Source organism: Meles meles, chromosome 20, assembly GCF_922984935.1.
Source record: "Meles meles chromosome 20, mMelMel3.1 paternal haplotype, whole genome shotgun sequence".
In the NCBI taxonomy this organism is placed as follows: Eukaryota; Metazoa; Chordata; class Mammalia; order Carnivora; family Mustelidae; genus Meles; species Meles meles.
The window spans coordinates 11456152-11476084 of NC_060085.1; the positions used below are offsets into that span (position 1 = coordinate 11456152).

Here is a 19933-nt window from a genome sequence, read left to right on the forward strand (position 1 = left end):
AGCTTCTTTATTCTCTGTCATTTGGTCTTATATATCACTAATTCTCTGTTCTGCTTCATTTATCCTAGCAATAGGAGCCTCCATTTTTTATTGCACCTCATTAATAGCTTTTATGTTTTCAACTTGGATGGATTTTAGTTCTTTTATTTCTCCAGAAAGGACTTTTATTTCTCCCAACAGGTTTCTCTAATATCTTCCAAGCCATTTTCGTGCCCAGGTAGCACCTTGAGATTTGTCATTCTGAGCTCTAGATCTGACATATTACCAATGTCTGTATTGATTAGGTCTCTGACATTTCGTACTGCCTCTTGTTCTTTTTTTGTGGTGAGTTTTTCCACCCTATCATTTTATCCAAATAAGAATATATGAAGGAGCGAAAAAAATACTAAAAGGGTGGAAAAGACCCCAGTAAAATGTGCTTTAACCAAATCAGAGGATACCCCAAATCGTGGGGGGGGAAAGGAGGGGTAAAAGTAAGTTCAGAAAAGAAAAACATATTAATAAGAGAAAAAAATAAAGAAAAAATATAAAAAAGACAAATATATATATATTAGATTGGTGAATAGAACAGGTTCACCCACTTAATTTTGGGAGTATTTTGGTCTCTTAGAAGAAACTACCTCCCAAAATTTTAAAGAATGAAAAAAATATATAAGGGTAAACACAATGAAGGGATGAAATATAACTATGAAGATGAAATTTTTTTTAATTTCTAAAAAAGTAGTTGATAAGATAAGTTGGTTGGGAGAATAAAGAAAAAGAAAGTGGAGAGAATTTGCTCAGGCTGAAGAATGAACAAATCCCTGTGCTAGATTTAGGGTATATTTTGATCTATTAGAAGAAGTTGTATCCCAATTATTTTAGAAGGAAAAAACCCTATGTGTATACAAAAAATAAAGTTAGATACAATGAAAGATAAAATGTGGCTATAATAATAAAGGTTCAAAAAAGATTTATTTGAAATGTATTATTAAGATAAACTAGTTTAAAAAAAACTTTAAAAGAGGGGCGCCTGGGTGGCTCAGTGGGCTAAACCTCTGCGTTTGGCTCAGGTCATGATCTCAGGGTCCTAGGATCGAGCCCCACATTGGGATCTCTCCTTGGCAAGGAACCTGCTTCCTCCTCTCTCTCTGCCTGCCTCTCTGACTACTTGTGATCTCTTTCTGTCAAATAAATCAATAAAATCTTTTTAAAAAAATTAAAAAAGTTAAAAGAGGAAAGGGTAAATGTTTATAAAAATTAGCTGAAGAAAAAAATAAAATAAAATAAATTAATTACCATGCAAGACTAAAGAATCATGGGGAGAAAGCCATTATTTACATGCTTTCTTTTCTCCTCTGAAATCCTGCTCTTCTCCTTGGTAAGTGAACTTGGGAGGGGCCTGTTGTAATGATTCTTAAGTGTTACCCGAGGTGGAATTGCACCACATTACCAGGGACCAGGCTAAATAATCCACTCAGGATCCCTTTCGGGAGCTTTTGTTCCCTGAACACTTTCTGTAGAGTTCTGGAGAACGGGAATGAAAATGGCGGCCTCCCAATCCCCAGGCCAGAGGAACCAAGAGCTCGGGGCCCCATTCCTCAGTGCACCCTCAGAGAAAAGTGCTCAATAACTACCATCTCCCTGGCCTCTGGCTGCGCTCCGAGCTCACCAAGCCTGTGATCAAGCATCTCTGTCTCTGGCACACAGCCCCACCTGGAGTCTCTGAACCCCACAGATCCCTGAGCTCTTCTAGGGGAGTCTCTCTGGGTCTTGTGGGGTCCCCACTCACAGAGCAGTGACCTATGCCACGGATCATGATAAGGTAACCCCGAGTTGAGAGCTCACTCCTTGGCTCTGTCTCTGTCGCCAACTTCCCTGCTCTAATACCTGTGAGCTCTGCAAAATTCAGACATCCCCAAAACTTCTGTGATGCCATGGGACCTGGGACCATGCTGTCCCTTCATGGGCTTCTCCCCTGTTTAGACTCTGGAGTGATGTCCCTCAGTGAAGCAGACTTAAAAGTTCTGATTTTGTGCTCCATTGCTCTGCTGCTTGCTGGCCCCTCCCCCCACAGTCTATCTACACATCATTTTGGATTCAATTCTCCGCTGGTCCTACCTTTCAGAAAGTGGTCAATTTTCTGTTTCTAGAATTGCTGCTCTTCTTCTCTTCGATCTCCTTTTGGATTTTTAGGTGTTCAGAATGGTTTGATATGCTATCTAGCTGATCTCCTGCTACCTGATGTTGTCTCAGCCTGCTACTTCTCTGCCATCTTGACTCCTCCCTGTGATCTCAGATTTTTATGTAAATAGCTGTGGTGCCTAAGACCAGCTTTCCCATAGGAGTAGTATTCAGTGAATCAAAAGAAAAAATAATCACTATGCTATATTTTATTTGAGAAGAAATTATTCTTAACACATTTGTGTAGTCCTTTGAATAAGTGACAATGTCCAATTCTTCACATCCAAGCTTAGAAATGTCATTGAGACATAGGAAAATGACAAACGGAAAATCTCTTGAATATCAGACATATCACAAAGTTTTTTTTTAAATATTGTGTTTTGTTGTTTTTAAGATTATATTTATTTATTTGACAGACAGAGATCACAAGTAGGCAGAGAGGCAGGCAGAGAGAGAGAGGAGGGAGCAGGCTCCCTGCTGATCAGAGAGCCTGATGCAGGGCTCAATACCAGGACCCTGGGATCATGACCCGAGCCAAGGGCAGAGGCTTTAATCCACTGAGCCACCCAGGCGCTCTAGACATATCACAAAGCTTAACAAAATAAGTTACATATATTGTATGATCCATCAAAATCAAAAACAAAGAAATTCTAGGAAATAAATTAAGTAAACAAGCTCTCCTTCCATCCTTGATATAAAAAGTCACAACTTCTGACTCAAGGTTTTGGGCACTGTAATCAAGGCATTTCTTCAGCCCCAGGATGATTTACCGTTTTAGAGCTGCAATCCCAGAGAATCTCATCAGAGCCTTCTTTATGTCTTTGTTCCTCAGGCTGTAGATGAAGGGGTTCAGCATGGGTGTGACCACAGTGTACATCACTGAGGCTACTGCACCTGAGTGGGAGCTCTGGGTAGCAGCAGAACTAAAGTACACTCCTAGGCTTGTACAGTAAAATAAGGAGACAACTGAGAGGTGAGATGAACAAGTGGAAAATGCTTTATACTTGCCCTGAACTGATGAGATCCCACATATCAAGGAAACTATCTTACCATAAGAGTAAAGGACCCCAGTTAAGGGAGCACCACCCAGCAACATAGCTGAAAAATACATCACCATATTATTAAGAAAGGTATCAGAACATGCAAGTTGGATCATCTGATTGAGTTCACAGAAAAAGTGGGGGATTTCCACCTTTGCACAGAAGGACAGTCGCAATAGCATTAAGGTTTCTAACAAGGAATGCAGGAAACTTATGCCCCAAGTCACTAGAACGAGCAGTCCACAGAGCCAGGGGTTCATGATGACCATGTATTGGAGGGGGTGACAGATGGCCACAAAGCGGTCATAAGCCATTACAGAGAGAAGAAAGGCATCGAATCCTGAAAAGAGTAGGAAAAAATACATCTGGCTGATACAGTCTTCATAAATGATCACTTTGTTCTGTGTCTGGATGTTTATCAGCATTTGGGGGACAGTGGTGGAGGTGAAACAGATGTCTACAAAGGACAGGTTGGCCAGGAAGAAGTACATGGGAGTGTGGAGGTGGGAGTCAGAGTGGACAGCCAGAATGAGGAGCAGATTTCCAAACACAGTGATCAGGTACATGGAGAGAAAAAGCCCAAATATTAGAGGCTGCTGTTCTGGTTCCTCTGATAATCCCAGAAGAAGAAACTTTGACATTCCTGTATCGTTTCTTGGGTCCATTGGTGGAGGTGACTACCATTATAGGGGAAATAACAAGATTAATTTTCACAGAAATGAACATTTCTCACATTGTGGAAAAGATATAATTTATATTTTCCCATCAGGAAATTAATTTCAATATTTTTGAATGGATCTGGGCCCCAGAGAGGATCCCTAGTTCCTCTCTGATTAGGAATTTCCATCAAAACATAAGATTTCCTCTGTTCCCCAACAGGTCAGGTATTATACTGTTTTAATAAGAAATTATGTCATGCATTTTAGGAAATCTAGAGTGTCTACCATGTTTCAGAAATTCCTAGGCATTAAGTAGAGGGTGCTGAAAAGCAATAGTCCCTATAATTCAAGGATGGTGATAGGATAGAAGCAAGTGTAAGACTAAACAATCATGAGATGGGGACAGATGCTATGAAAAAAAAAAAAAAAGAAGCAGGTTAAAGGAGACTGTGGGAGGGGTGTTATGGTGGGTGTTCAGGCAAGACTGGCTAAGAAGCTAACATTTGAACAGAGACCTCAAGGAAAAGAGGGTGGGAGATAGGAGGTCTTCCTGGCAGAGGGAACAGTCAGCTCAAAGGCACTGAGGATCTGTTTCTGTCAGAAAATCAAGGCTCAGGAGGAAGCTAGTATTTTGAGGGGATTGGTCATAAGGGAGAGTGATGACAGGTGGTGGCAGTGAATTTTGTAGAGCCATGTGGCCTCATAGCTGCTTAAAGTTCAAGACACAGGGACTTACTCATTCACACTATGTACCTCTTGAACTTTATGAATCCAGATGCAATAGCATCCTGTCAGTTGAAAATCCTGCCTTCATATCATCAGTTAATTGAGTTCAGCTTGTGTATTATATGGGTAACCTTGTAATAGAGGAGCCTGTGTATCCCTGCTCTGAGGAATGCTCTCAATCCTCATGGTATCCCCCCAACACACTCATGCACACACACACACACTGTCCCATACACAGAACACAGCATATCATGTCCTCCTAATGTGTATTATTCTATGCCATTCTCACCCCACCTGCCCCAGCACACTGCTTAGGATATGAATGGATACACATCATATGCATAATGTATGTAACATTTACCTCAAGGAATGTAGAAAGAGTACCCAGAAATTCCTGTTTCTATACTCCCAGGGTCAAATTATCTTGGGCCTCCATTTCGGAATGGACACTTTTGACTTGTGTGTAAAGAACATAAATAATTGTGTTCAATAAATAGAGAGAGAAAGAGAGAGGAGAGAGGAGAAGAAATATGAAGGGAGAGAGGCATGAGATGGACATAAAGATTAAAATGGTCTAATGAGCTCAGTTGTCCTGAGAGTCTGTAAGGAAGGAAAGCTTCCTTGGTGCTGGTGGCATCCAATTCTGGTTAGATCCCAATTATACCTGGCAAAATTAATAAAAGAGCAAAAATAAATCGACCAGAAGACAAAGGTAGTTACATCTTTATGGTGAAACACATTACAGATTGAATATCAAGAGAGAAAAATGAGTAAAGAGAATAAACATACACTGCACAAAATTAGACATTTTTATTACCAGACCACAAAAAGCAGAATTTTGTTCCCTGTGCCTTTCCCCTATTTTTTTAACCCACTGGTTTTTATTTGGTCCAATAGAAAATGAGGTGAGCCCTTTTATCACTTTTCTTATGTGACATTCTTCTGTGTTTATTTCTCATTCTTAGCCTTTGGGTTTTAGTCACTTTCTTGACAAGTTCATTGAGCACCACTGCTCACATTTCTGTTCCTTGTCCAACATGCAAAGCCTCCCTGGACTCTGTACAGCCCTAGACACCCTGTGGCATCTATCCTCTTACTCTGAATACTGCTCGTGTGACTTATCTGAAGACATTATCTCATACTCACGTTCATCTCACAGCACTCTTGCCTGTCACTCTGAGACAAGGACTAAAGAAGTAACAACTCCACCTGCACTGTTCATCATTTTCTTTATGTAAGTGATTGTATATGCACGTATATTGGAAGAAATTCAAGAAAATGAGACCTTCTGAAATACAAAGAACGAATGAAGAGATAAAACCAGGTTAAAGAGAGCAGTTTCAGTACCACTACACTGACAAAATTGAGGGCAGTTTAGAGAACTAACGTGAAACATGACCTAGAGGAGCAGTAATTCCACAAAATAAACATGGATGAAAAAGAAAATTCCCCAAGACCTTAAATACAAGGGTATAACATACAAAGTTCTTAGAAATTCATGTCTATGTATCTTAATATATGTAATTATAGAGTGCACTTGCTTATCTTTAGATACTGGATTCATTTAAGCAATCTTTAATATAATAAACACGTTTTCCTGTAAAAACAAAAGGAAAGCAAATTTTGGGCACAGAGCAGATGCTCTTTTAATTGTGTTGGATTAATCGGGAATTAGGTCTCATATACGGACTTGAGAATAAAAGAATTTTTTTAAAGATTTTATTTATTTATTTGACAGACAGATCACAAGCAGGCAGAGAAGCAGGCAGAGAGAGAGAGAGAGAGGGAAGCAGGCTCCCTGCTGAGCAGAGAGCCAGATGTGGGGCTCAATCCCAGGACCCTGGGATCATGACCTGAGCCGAAGGCAGAGGCTTTAATCCACTGAGCCACCCAGGCGCCCCTCCATGTGCTTATTTCCCATCCCAATATCTTCTTTGGTGAAGAGTCTGTTCGAATATTTTGCCCTTGTTTTTTAATTGTGTTTTTAAAATTACTGACTAAGAGGTCTTTATACATTGAGGACACAATCCTTTTATCAAGTATAGGCTTTGCAAATCTTTTCTGCCAGGCCATGGCTTATCTTTTCATTCCCGTAGGTTTTTTTTTAGAAACAGAGGCTTTTAGTTTTAATGAAGTTTAATTTGTCCATTTTCTTTTCTAATCTGGATTATGCCTTTTTTAAAATTTATTTTTTTCAGCATAACAGTATTTATTGTTTTTGCACAACACCCAGTGCTCCATGCAATACGTGCCCACCCTATTACCCACCACCTGGAATTTTTTAAAGATTTTATTTATTTATTTGACACAGAGAAAGAGAGAGATCACGAGCGCACAGCAGGGAGAGTGGAAGAAGGAGAGGCAGGCTCCCTGCTGAGCAGGAAGTCTCATGTGGGACTCCATCCCAGGACCCCAAGATCATGACCTGAGCTGAAGGCAAATGTTTAACCAGCTGATCCAGCCAGGCACCCTGAGAATAAAAGAATTTAAAAAATGTATTTTACTGTGGGAAGAAAGAGTATCTAAAGATTTAGATTGATCTCATATAAAGATATGTGGGACAACTGTGCTTATGGAAGGTAAAGGTGAATCTTGTTCAAATGTAAAAAAGAAAACCTTCCAAGTGATGGCATTTCTATTTTAGAAATAGACCAAATATCCATCAACAGATGAATGGATAAAGAAGATGTGGTATATATACACAATGGAATACTATGCAGCCATCAAAAGAAATGAAATCTTGCCATTTACGATGACGTGGATGGAACTAGAGGGTATCATGCTTAGTGAAATAAGTCAATCGGAGAAAGACAACTATCATATGATCCCCCTGATATGAGGACATGGAGAAACAACATGGGGGGTTAGGGGGATAGGAGAGGAATAAATGAAACAAGATGGGATTGGGAGGGAGACAAACCATAAATGACTCTTAATCTCACAAAACAAACTGGGGGTTGCTGGGGGGAGGTGGGATTGGGAGAGGGGGAGGAGGTTATGGACATTGGGTAGGGTATGTGCTATCGTGAGTGCTGTGAAGTGTGTAAACCTGGCGATTCACAGACCTGAACCCCTGGGGATAAAAATACATTATATGTTTATAAAAAAAAAAATTGGAAGGGGAGGCGAACCATAAGAGACTATGGACTCTGAAAAAGGGTCAGGGGTTTTGAAGGGTCAGGGGTGGGAGGTTGGGGAAACAGGTGGTTAAAACCTCAAAAAAAAAAAAGATATAGACCAAATAATTAAAGGCCACAGGATGTCTCTGCAGGCAGAGACATGAACACTCATCGGAAATATGTATAAAAGGTTATTTGTGAGCAATAAATTTGCAGAAGTACATTGACTTTCTTTTTTGGAAACAGGAATTCACTACTGAAGAATATTAAGGTGACAAGTTCTTTCAGAAAAAAACTAGAAAAAGCAGTGGAGGGGATACATTATGATCAACTCACAGACTTTACCACACAAAACATACACTCTCACACATTCTACACAAATACATCTGCACACACATAAAAAAGCAAAATGGCAAATAGCAAAATTGGTGAAATAAACAATTCTTTTTTTTCTTTTTTTTTTAATTTATTTCTTTTCAGTGTAATAGAATTCATTGTTTATGCACCACACCCAGTGTTCCATGCAATATGTGCCCTCCATAATATCCACCACTTGGCTCCCCCTACCTCCCACCCCCACCCCTTCAAAACTCTCAGATTGTTTTTCAGAGTCCATAGTCTCTCATAGTTCATCTCCCCTTCCAATTTCCCTCAACTCCCTTCTCCTTTCCATCTCCCTATGTCCTCAATGTTATTTGTTATGCTCCACAAATAAGTGAAACTCGAACATTCTCTTACACGGTACACAAAGATAAACTCAAAATGGATAAAAGACCTCAACGTGAGACAGGAATCCATCAGAATCCTAGAGGAGAACATAGGCAGTAACCTCTTCGATATCAGCCACAGCAAATTCTTTCAAGATATATCTCCAAAGGCAAAGGAAACAAAAGCAAAAATGAACTTTTGGGACTAATCAAGATCAAAATATTCTGCACAGCGAAAGAAACAGTCAAGAAAACAAAGAGGCAACCCACGGAATGGGAGAAGATATTTGCAAATGACAGTACAGACAAAAGGTTGATATCTAGGATCTATAAAGAACTCCTCAAACTCAACACACACAAATCATGTCAAAAAATGGGCAGAAGATATGAACAGACTTCTACAATGAAGACGTACAAATGGCTATAAGACTCATGAAAAAATGTTCATCATCACTAGCCATCAGGGAGATTTGAATTAAAACCACATTGAGATACCACCTGACACCAGTTAGAATGGCCAAAATTAGCAAGACAGGAAACGACGTGTGTTGGAGAGGATGTGGAGAAAGGGGAACCCTCTTACACTGTTGGTAGGAATGCAAGTTGGTGCAGCCACTTTGGAGAACAGTGTGGAGATTTCTCAAGAAATTAAAAATAGAGATTCCCTATGACCCTACAATTGCACTAATGGGTATTTACCCCAAAGATACAGATGTAGTGAAAAGAAGGGCCGTCTGTGCCCCAATGTTAATAGCAGCAATGGCCACGGTCGCCAAACTGTGGAAAGAACCAAGATGTCCTTCAACGGACGAATGGATAAGGAAGATGTGGTCCATATACACGATGGAGTATTATGCCTCCATCAGAAAGGATGAATACCCACATTTTGTTTCAACATGGATGGGACTGGAAGAGATTATGCTGAGTGAAATAAGTCCAGCAGAGAGAGTCAAGTATCATATGGTTTCACTTATTGGTGGAGCATAACAAATAACAAGAGGACATAGGGAGAGATTCAATTATCATATGGAAATAAACAATTCTTTGTTGAAAGTGCACACACACACACACACACACACACAACAACAACAACAACCAAAAGAAAAAAGAAAAAACAAAAAAATGTAGGAACAAAACCACTCTGATCCCACTATACAAACACCACAGACAATTTTCAATTGAAAATGTGAGTGACTAGCTAAACCAGACAATGTTCAGGCTCACAGGTAATGAGGTAATTGTAAAGGAAGCCCATTAGCAAACTCTTTTTCTAATACACCCCGTCTTAAACTTGAAAAGGCATGTTCTTACTTCATTGTATATCCCTCTACAGCTAATACTTGACTTTTTGGCTCTCGTTAATTGCAAAGACCCTTGTTCTCATGTTCTAATTTTATGCTTCCCATGTCCCATTTAATTGGTTTTCCATTATTATGATTTAGTGGTTAGCACAGAACCTTGCATTTCTGAGTACTATTCACTTCTTATTTAACATCATATGTACATAAATGAATCAATCATAAATTTCTTAATGAAGCCAGCAAGAAACCACAGCAAACTCTCAGCTCTGGCCTGGGCTGTGCTGGACTAAGCCCTCAGGTGACCTCAGCTAAAACATCTACTCACTAGACCTTCTTCTGCAGTCCCTACTGGGCAGTAAAATTCATCTATATGGGATCTCTAAGAGGAAGGTATCTACATGGAAATGAAAATACCTGTCTGCTTGGAAGATGATGGAGGATGAAGCTCTGTTCCCAGACAAGAGAGCAGGAATGGGTCAAATTCCAGTACCCCATCCAGACTTAGGACTGCACAAGGAATGCCCAGGTCTTGTCAATTCCAAGGTTGTCTGCCCTGTGGGACTGCAGCTGAGGAGGTATTTATACCTGCTGCTTTGGTCTGCTCATCAGGCACATTTCCCTCTTGTTCCTCCATCTTGTAGGTACATGATTTCCCCGTGGGACACTAGTGTGGACAGAAAGGAAAGTTTTTCTGTTGAATTTCTGTTACTAGGAGACCAGTGATAAATCAGAAGAAGTCAGTTTTTCTTCCCTCTTTTCTATACCTTCTTCTTCCTTTCAGAGGTCTAAACTCCCAGCACCAGTCTTGAGTTAACGTTTTCTCCTCTTTAAGACTGAGAAATTTGGGGGCGCCTGGGTGGCTCAGTGGGTTAAAGCCTCTGCCTTCGGCTCAGGTCGTGATCCCAGAGTCCTGGGATCGAGCCCCACATCGGGCTCCCTGCTCAATGGGGAGCCTGCTTCCTCCTCTCTCTCTCTCTCTCTCTGCCTGCCTCTCCACCTACCTGAGATTTCTGTCTATCAAATAAATAAATAAAATCTTTAAAAAAAAAAAAAAGACTGAGAAATTTGTCCTGGCTAGGTCCCTTTGACCTTCAAAGCATTGACTTGTGATGAGTGAGACCCCTGATATCTATAGAAAGTTACTTTAGCTTTTTTCAACAGAGATGAAAAGTCTGCTCTCTTTTTTTGAGATTTTATTTATTTATTTGACAGAAAGCTACACAGCAAGTTGCGGGGGGTGAGGGAGGGAGAAGCAAGCTCTCAGCTGAGTGGGGAGCAAGATGCTGCACTGGATCCCAGGACCCTGGAATCGTGACTGATCCAAAGGCAAATGCTTAAGGACTGAGCCACCCAGGCACCCCAAAGTTTGTTCTTTTAATATAAAACCTTGCACACTGCATTCCTGGCCTTCATGAAAATTTTGTCAAAATAATTAAGAATTTCACAGTTTTATCACAAATTCAGATCTATGACTTGAAACATCACAATAAAATATTTGTTAAATATGAGGTATATTTAGTTTTTCTGCACTATGATCAAAGTTTAGCACCTTATAGGAATTGCATGATTTAATTTTTCCAGAAGTTAATACTGTGAGGAAGCACTCGTGTGAACTCTATTCCCCATAGTGACAGAAGACTTGAAGAATTTACTGATTCCTCAAAATTATCATTTCAGAGAGGAAAGGTGTTGATTGCATTCTCTCAGGATGCACCCAGTTTTCAAACTCTGTGCCAGTGGTCCAAACAGTGGTGGTTCTTGTCCCCTGGGCATAGCTGCCAATGTCTGAGGGACGCTGCTAAACAGTCCGATGAGCAGAACAATCCCCAACACAAATAATGATCCTGTCTAAAGGTCAAATGAAAATGTGAGAAAATGTACTTCAGACCAGCATTTTCCCAACTTCAAATTGCATAGGAATCACCTAGAATTCTAGCTTAAGTGCAGATTCTGCTTTAGCAGATGCTGATATGCCCAGTTCAGCATTTCCAACAAACTCCTGAGTGATGTTGATGTTGCAGGTCATAGTCTATAGAACACTCTTTGAGTAGCAAGGCTGTTGTTTTGTGATAGAGTAAAGTGTGAGTGTTTTTAGGTCTTCTTCCCACAGACACAAAAAGATCATGTTAGCATAATATTTTGAATGAGTAGTGTATACAGTCATTCTAGGGGCTGTGAAAAATTCTGTGTTTGCTTCATTTATGAAAGGACCCTTGAGGGACACAAAAAATACTTTCAGAAAAGACTTTCTAGTAGGCAGTTTAAAAGCCTCTATAAGTCGTCCACATTATAATACCTAGAAACTTTGAATATGCTGTTTCTTATAGGAAGGAGGAGAGTAAGGAAGCAAATAGAATAAGGCTGCTAATTAGCTGACATTAAACTAATTTGGACAAGATTATGCAGGTGGAACTAAAGTGATCACCATGGTCCTCCAAATATGGGAGACGAAAGCAGAACTGTTGGGTCAGAAAGAGATCTGAAGATGCCACATCTCTGGCTTTGAAGATGGAGAGAGGGCATTGAGCCAGAGAATGCTTATTGCCACTAGACACTGCAATAGGAAAGAAAAGATTTTCTCCTGGAGCATGTAGAAAGAACCAGATGCTACAGACTTCTTGATTTTAGCTCACTGAGACTTATTTCAGGCTTCTGACCTCCAAAACAGTAAGAGCTTAATTTGTTTCTTTAAAGCCTCTCATGTGGTCATTTGTTACAGAAGGAAAAAGAAATGTAATATGGGCATCTATTCAATAAAATTGTTTTAGAGAAAAGTGAATTTTGGCTTCTCAATTCATTTCTCTACTCTTGGGTGAGGGCATTTGTGTTAAAATGCCACCTTAACTGGAAAATAAAATAAAGTTAATTTGGAGCTTCTCCTCCATTCCTGAAATGGAAAGGAAAATGTGACTTCCCCATTGCTAAAATGTAAATGTGACTGACTTATTTATTTATTTACCTACTTATTTAGCATAGAGAGAGTGTGCTCATGGGTGAGCCATGGGAAGGGGAGAGGGAGAGGGAAAGAAAATTCTTTTTTCTTTTGTATTTTATTTTATTTATTTGACAGAGAGAGAGATCACAAGTAGGCAGAGAAGCAGGCAGAGCGGGGGTCGGGGGGGTGGGAAGCAGGCTTCCCACTGAGCAGAGAGCCAGATGTGGAGCTTGATCCCAGGACCCTGAGATCATGACCAGAGCCGAAGGCAGAGGCTTAACCCACTGAGCCACCCAGGCACCCCGGGAAAGAGAATCCTTAAGTAGACTCCCAATTGAGCATGGAGCTGGCATGGTGCTTTAATTCATGGCCTGAGTTCATGCTGGGAGCCAAAATCAAGAGTCGGACACAAACTGACTGAGCCACCCAAGTGCCCCTTTTATTTATTTATAAAGTAATCTCTATGTCCAACAAAGGGCTTTAACTCATGACCCAAAGTTCAAGAGTTGCATCCTCTGGCTGCCTGGCTGACTATTTTAGTGTAGTGCATGATTTTTGATCTAGGGATTGTGGGTTTGAGCTACACATTGCTATAGAGTTCACCTAAAAATAAAATATTTAAAAAAGAGAGAGAGAGAGAGAAAGAGAGAAAGTTGCTTGACCCACCGACTGAGCCAGCCTGGTGCCCTCTGATCGTATTTTATTTATTTATTTATTTATTTATTTATTTATTTATTTATTTAAAGTTAGTCATCATACTACTGCATCATTAGCTTTTGATTTTAAATATATTCTTTTTTAAAATATAAATTCTGACTTCGTGCTCTTTGTGTTTTGTGATTAAAAAAAATTTCATAACTCAAATTAAGTTATTCCATTCTTCTTTGTCTTTGAATCTAAATACATATATTCTTTTAATTTCATGTTATTTCAAACATTCACTCTTTTATTTCTATCCTCTCCAAATTTCTTTCAGATTTCCTTTCAACATTAGAGATGGGATTATTGTGTCTGTGTTGTACATAGGGAGTATGGATGGGAAAAATGAAACAAGATGGGATCAGGAGGGAGACAAACCATAAGAGACTCTTAATCTCACAAAACAAACTGAAGGTTTCTGTGGGGAGAGGGCTTGTGAAGAGGGTGGTTGGGTTATAGACATTGGGGTGGGTATGTGATATGATGATTATTGTGAATTGTGTAAGTCTGACAATTCACAGACCTGTACTTCTGGGGCAAATAATACATTATAGGCTTATAAAAATAATTAATAAAAACAGAAGGTATTTGTAGGAAATAACACTCACACACATATATGTGCATATGCTCTTACCTATGAAACACTTCTTAGACTCACCAACTATTTCCAAACACTGTATTTATTCCTGACAACATCCACCTGCACTGGAGGTAAGGAAACAGAAGTTTCAGATTTATTACATTTTTTTACAATTATATTACAAATCTTTAAAGCTTTTGTGAAATTTTTGAATTATATATAAATGGACTCATGCAGTATGTACTCTTAATTTTTTTATTAACATATCATGTATTATTTGTTTCAGGGGCATGTGTCTATGAATCATCAATCTTACACAATTCACAACACTCACCATAGCATATACCCTCCCCAAAGTCCATCACTCAGCCACCCTATCCCTCCCCACCCCACAACTCCAGTAACACTCAGTTGGTTTCCTGAGGTTAAGAGTCTCTTTTGGTTTGTCTCCCTCCCCAGTCCCATCTTGTTTCATTTTTCCCTCCCTTCCTCCCATGACCCCACCCCTGCTTCTCAAATTCCTCATATCAGAAAAATCATATGATAACTGTCTTTCCTGATTGACTTATTGGCTTAGTCTAATACCCTGTACTTCTATCCACGTCATTGCAAATGTCAAGATTTCATTTTTTTTAATTACTTCTAAGTATTCCATTGTATATATATAACACATCTTCTTTATCCATTCATCTGTTGATGGACATCTAGGTTCTTTCCATAGTTTGGCTATTGTGGACATTGCTGCTATAAACATTCAGGTGAACATACCCCTTTGGACCCTACATTTGTATCTTTAGGGTAAATACCCAGCAGTGTGGTTGCTGGGTCATAGGGTAGCTCTATTTTCAACTTTTTAAGAAACCTCCATACTGTTTTCCAGAGTGGCTGCATCAGCTTGCATTCCCACCAACAGTGTAGGAGGTTTCCCCTTTCTCTGCATCCTTGCCAACACCTGTCATTTCCTGACTGGTTAATTTTAGCCATTCTGACTGGTGTAAGGTGGAATTACACTGTTGTTTTAATCTGTATTTCCCAGAAGTCATACTCTTACTTTTTGTATGATTACTTTAATTCAGAATAGTTTGCATTTTATATGTGTTTAGTTTCTTGTATGCCATTGTAATTCAATGAATTGTTTAAAAGAATAAATCTGTTATAACTAATCAATGAATTCAGCAAGATATAAAGTCAATATACAAAAATTGCAACTCTATACACTAAATTGCAACTGTATACACTAAAATAAAATTGGGGAGGTTGGGAGAGGGGGAGGGGGCTTATGCGCATTGGGGAGGATATGTGCTATGGAGAGTGCTGTGAAGTGTGTAAACCTGGTGATTCACAGACCTCTACCCCTGGAGATAAAAATACATTATATGTTTATACAAAAGTAAGAAATAAAAATTTAAAAAAAAACAAAAACAAAAACAAAAAAGAAAACATAAAGTAAGATTAGAGAAATGAATTCAATTATATCTGCTGTTGAAATAGTAGAAATATTAAATAACCTCTTCAACACTGAGATTGTAATGTAGATTTTTTAAAAATTATGTTATATAATCTAAAAATGATATACAGAAAACCTGACCATATACAGAAAAATTGTGCATAAGCATATAGATTGTGTATCAGAAAAATACTAACAAAAAAGTTGCTGATGTGGGACGCCTGGGTGGCTCAGTTGGTTAAGCATCTGCCTTCGGCTCAGGTCATGATCCCTGCATCCTGGGATTGAGTCCTGCATGGGGCTCCTTGCCGGGCAGGGAACCTGCTTCTCCCTCTGCCTCTGCCTGCCGCTCTGTCTGTCTCTGCTCACTCTCTCTGACATAAATGAATAAAATCTTAAAAAAAAAAATCTTGGGTGCCTGGGTGGCTCAGTGGGTTAAGCCTCTGCCTTGGGCTCAGGTCATGATCTCAGGGTCCTGAGATCGAGTCCCGCATTAGGCTCTCTGCTCAGCAGGGAGCCTGCTTACTCCTCTCTCTCTCTCTGCCTGCCTCTCTGCCTACTTGTGATCTCTCTGTGTCAAATAAATCAATAAAAATCTTTTTAAAAATCTCATTTACAACTACATCAACAAAAATAAAATATATGAGTACATTTGAACAAGGAGGTGAAACATCTGTACGGTGGAAACTATAAACATTGTTGAAAGAAACTGAAAACACAAAGAAATGGAAAGGTATTCCATTCCATGCTCATTATTTGGAAGAATTAATACTGTTACAATGTCCCTACTACTCAAAGCAATCTCTGGGTTCAGTGTAATCCCTGTCAAAATTCCAGTGGCATATTTTACAGAAATAAAACAAACACTCCTCAAATGGAATCACACAGACCCCAAATGACAAAATCAACCATCAGAAAGAAGAATAAACCTGGAGCCAACATCCTCCCTGATTTCAAACTATATTAAAAAGCTCTGGTAACCCAAATAGCATGAAATTCCCACAGGTCAATGGAATAGAATAGAGAGCCCAGAAATAAACCCATAGATAAGTGGTTAACAGGTTTATGACAAAGGAGGCAAGAATCTATAAGAAGGAAGGAACAGTCTTTCAATAAATGGTGTTGGGTAAACTGGACAGCCACGTGCAAAAAAAAAAAAATGATGCAACTGGACCACTATTTTATACCAAAGGCAAAAATTAACTCAAAATGGATTAAAGACTTCAATGTAATATTTGAAGCCATAAAAATCCTAAAAGGAAACATATAGGTCTTGGCGATGATTTCTAGGATTAGACACCAAAAGCAAGGGAAAAAAGCAAAACTAAAAAGACCTACCTCAAAGTAAGTACTTCTGCACAACAGATGAAACCATCAGTAAAATGAAAAGGCAAAAAAAACAAAAAAACAAAAAAAAACAAAAAAAAATGAAAAGGCAACTTCCTAGATAGTAGAGAATATTTGCAAATCATGTATCTAAGGGGTAAATATTCCAAATGTATGAAGAAGTCATACAAATTAATAGCAACAAACAAACAATCTGATTAAGCAATGTGCAGAGGATCTGAAGAGACATTTTTCAATGAAGATGTACATATGGCCAACAGGGGAGGAGGTCAAGATGGTGGAAGAGTAGGGGATCCTACTTCAATCAGTCCCCTGAATTGAGCTGGGTATCTACCAGACCACTCTGAACACCCATGAAATCAGCCTGAGACATACGAAGATATATCAGGATCTATACCAACAGAATATCTCTGGCAGCTGATTTCAAGGTATGAAGATCCTCCTGAGCAGGGAGCCCAAGCAGGGCTTGAACCCAGAACCCCAGGATCATGACCTGAGCTGAAGGCAGACACTTAACTGACTGATTCACCCAGGTGCCCCAGGAATCACATTTGTGTGTATCACATGAAAATTTCAACCAGAATCCAGAAAATAATATAATAAAACCCCAAACATGCCACTAGTCTTTCATCTTAATGAACACACTTTACAAATGATTTGGTATACTGTAATTCAATAAATACATGAAGTTCCTGAAAAAGAACTATTTTTCACAGCAATAAATGTATACTTTAGTATTTGCTTTATCATCCTTAAAGTCAAGTTTGAGTCTAAGGCCTCTTTTTATGCATATTTGTCTTTTGGGGTAGATTGTACCTGGAGACATGTATTTTAGTATCATTTTATTTGCAAGTCACTATCATAGGCATGGTGGACACAAGCTGTGGAACAACAGGATCCTCATGTGTAGAAAAATCCCATGATCTGCTATAACCACGATTATGGTGAAGTTTGCATTCTTAGGAAGAACAATTAAGGTAGTGATATACAAAGGAATAATGTCCACAAAAGTGAAGCACAGTAGAGAGAGTCAATTATCATACAGTTTTGCTTGTTCGTGGAGCATAAGGAATAACATGGAGGACAGGGGGAAATGGAGAGGAAAAGGCAGTTGGGGGAAAATGGAGGGGGAGATGAACCATGAGAGACTGTGGACTCTGAAAAACAATCTGAGGGTTTTGGAGGTGTGGGGAGTGAGAGGTTGGATGAGCCTGGTGATGGGTATTATGGAGGGCACATATTGCATGGAGCACTGGGTGTGGTGCATAAAGAATGAATTCTGGAACACTGAAAAGATATTAAGAAAAAAAAAGTGAACTATAGCGGTCTCAGAATTTTCTCTGTTATAAACTTGCATAAATAGCTGTGGTGTCGCATAAAAGAAAAAATAGTCACTACAAAGTTTTATTTGAGAAGAAAATTTTTAAAAATTTTTTAAGTATTCCAAAATTCATTGTTTATGCACCATACCCAGTGCTACATGCAAAAGAAATTATTCTTAACACATATTTGCAATCCCTTGAATAAGAAAGAATATCTGAATATTTCATATCTAAGGTTAGAAATGACATTGAGAAAGTAGGAAAATGACAAAGGGAAATTCTTTTGGATATCAGAGTTATCACAAATCTTAACAGAGTGAGTTACATAAATTATGCAGAGATGTAAAAAAAAATAGATATTACAGGAAAAAAATGTAGAAGAGGTATGTTCCACTTTCACATCTGATCAATGGATCTCAACATTTGGCTCAGGCTTTGGGCCCTGCAATCATGGGTGCTTCTTCTGCTCCAGGAAAGTTGTCCATTTTAGAGCTGCCATCCCAAAGAATCTCATCAGACAACACTTTATGTCCTTGTTCCTCAGGCTGTAGATGAAGGGGTTCAGCATGTGTGATATACACAGTGTGATCACTGTGTACATCACTGAGGCTACTGCACTAGAATGGGAGCTCTTGGTAGCTTCAGAAGTACACTCTTAATCATGTAAAATAAAATAAGGAGACAACCTAGAGGTGAGATGCACAGGTGGAAAATGCTTTATACTTGCCCTGAGCTGATGATATTTCAGATATAGAGGAAACTATCTTAGAGTAAGAGTAAAGGATCCCAATGAAGGAACCAACAGCCAGCAACAAAGCTGCAAAGTATATCACCATGTTATTGAGAAATGTGTCAGAACATGCAAGTTGGATCATCTGATTGAGTTCACAGAAAAAGTGGGAAATTTCTACCTCTGCACAAAAGGACAGCCGCAACACCATGGAAGTGTGTAGTAAGGAATGAAAGACACTCAGGACCCAGCATACCAGAACCAGCAGTTCACAAAGGCAGGGGCTCATGATGACTGTGTAGTGCAGGGGGTGACAGATGGCCACAAAGCGGTCATAAGCCATCACAGTCAGGAGGAGCATGTCTAATCCTGTAAAGAGCATGAAAAAATACCTCTGTGTGATGCAGCCTGCATAGGTTATGACTTTGCTCTGAGTCTGGATGTTCCACAGGATCTTTGGGATGGTGGTGGTGGTAAAACAGATGTCTGCAAAGGACAGGTTGGTAAGGAATAATTACATGGGGGTGTGGAGGTGGGAGTCAGAGTTGACAGCCAGGATGATGAGCAGGTTTCCAACCACATGATCAGGTACATGAAGAGGAAAAGCCCGAACATGAAGGGCTACAGTTCTGGTTTCTCTGAAAATCCCAGAAGCTGGAACTCTGAAATTCCTGTATTGTTCCCTGGGTCCATGTGTTGCAGTTAACTACCAGCACAGGGGAAAATAACAGAACTAACTTTCACACAAATAGTCCCTCCTCAGATTGTGGAAATGAAACAATTTATATTTACAGGGAATAAACTAATTGCAATATTTTGTGAATGGATTTGAGCCCCTTGAGAGGATCCCTAGTTCATCTCTCATTAGGAATTTTCTTCACAACATCAGATTTTCCAAAAAAAAATCAGGTATTTTACCACTTTAAGAAGAAAATATTTCATGCATTGGAGGACTATATAGTACATTGACCATGTTTTGGAAACTCTAGTAATAAAGTAGAGTGTTGAAAAGAAAATGCCCCTACAATTCAATGATGATGATAAATTAGTTGCATATAAAAAGATTAAATAATCATGAGGTGGGGAGAGATGATATGAACAGAACAGAAGCTGATTAAGGGAGAGAATGTGTTAGGTGTTATATTGAGTATTCGGTCA

General features: G+C 39.2%; 1 protein-coding gene and 1 pseudogene across 1 annotated transcript; both read right to left on the bottom strand.

Annotated features, from left to right (window-relative positions):
• Positions 1-2929: 2929 nt before the first annotated feature.
• Positions 2930-3868, bottom strand: LOC123932904 (olfactory receptor-like protein OLF4). The gene has a single exon (XM_045991624.1). The coding sequence runs from the start codon at positions 3866-3868 to the stop codon at positions 2930-2932; it is 939 nt and encodes a 312-aa protein (XP_045847580.1).
• A 14625-nt stretch (positions 3869-18493) lies between these two features.
• On the bottom strand, positions 18494-19287 carry LOC123932189 (annotated as a pseudogene).
• Between the last annotated feature and the right edge of the window lie 646 nt (positions 19288-19933).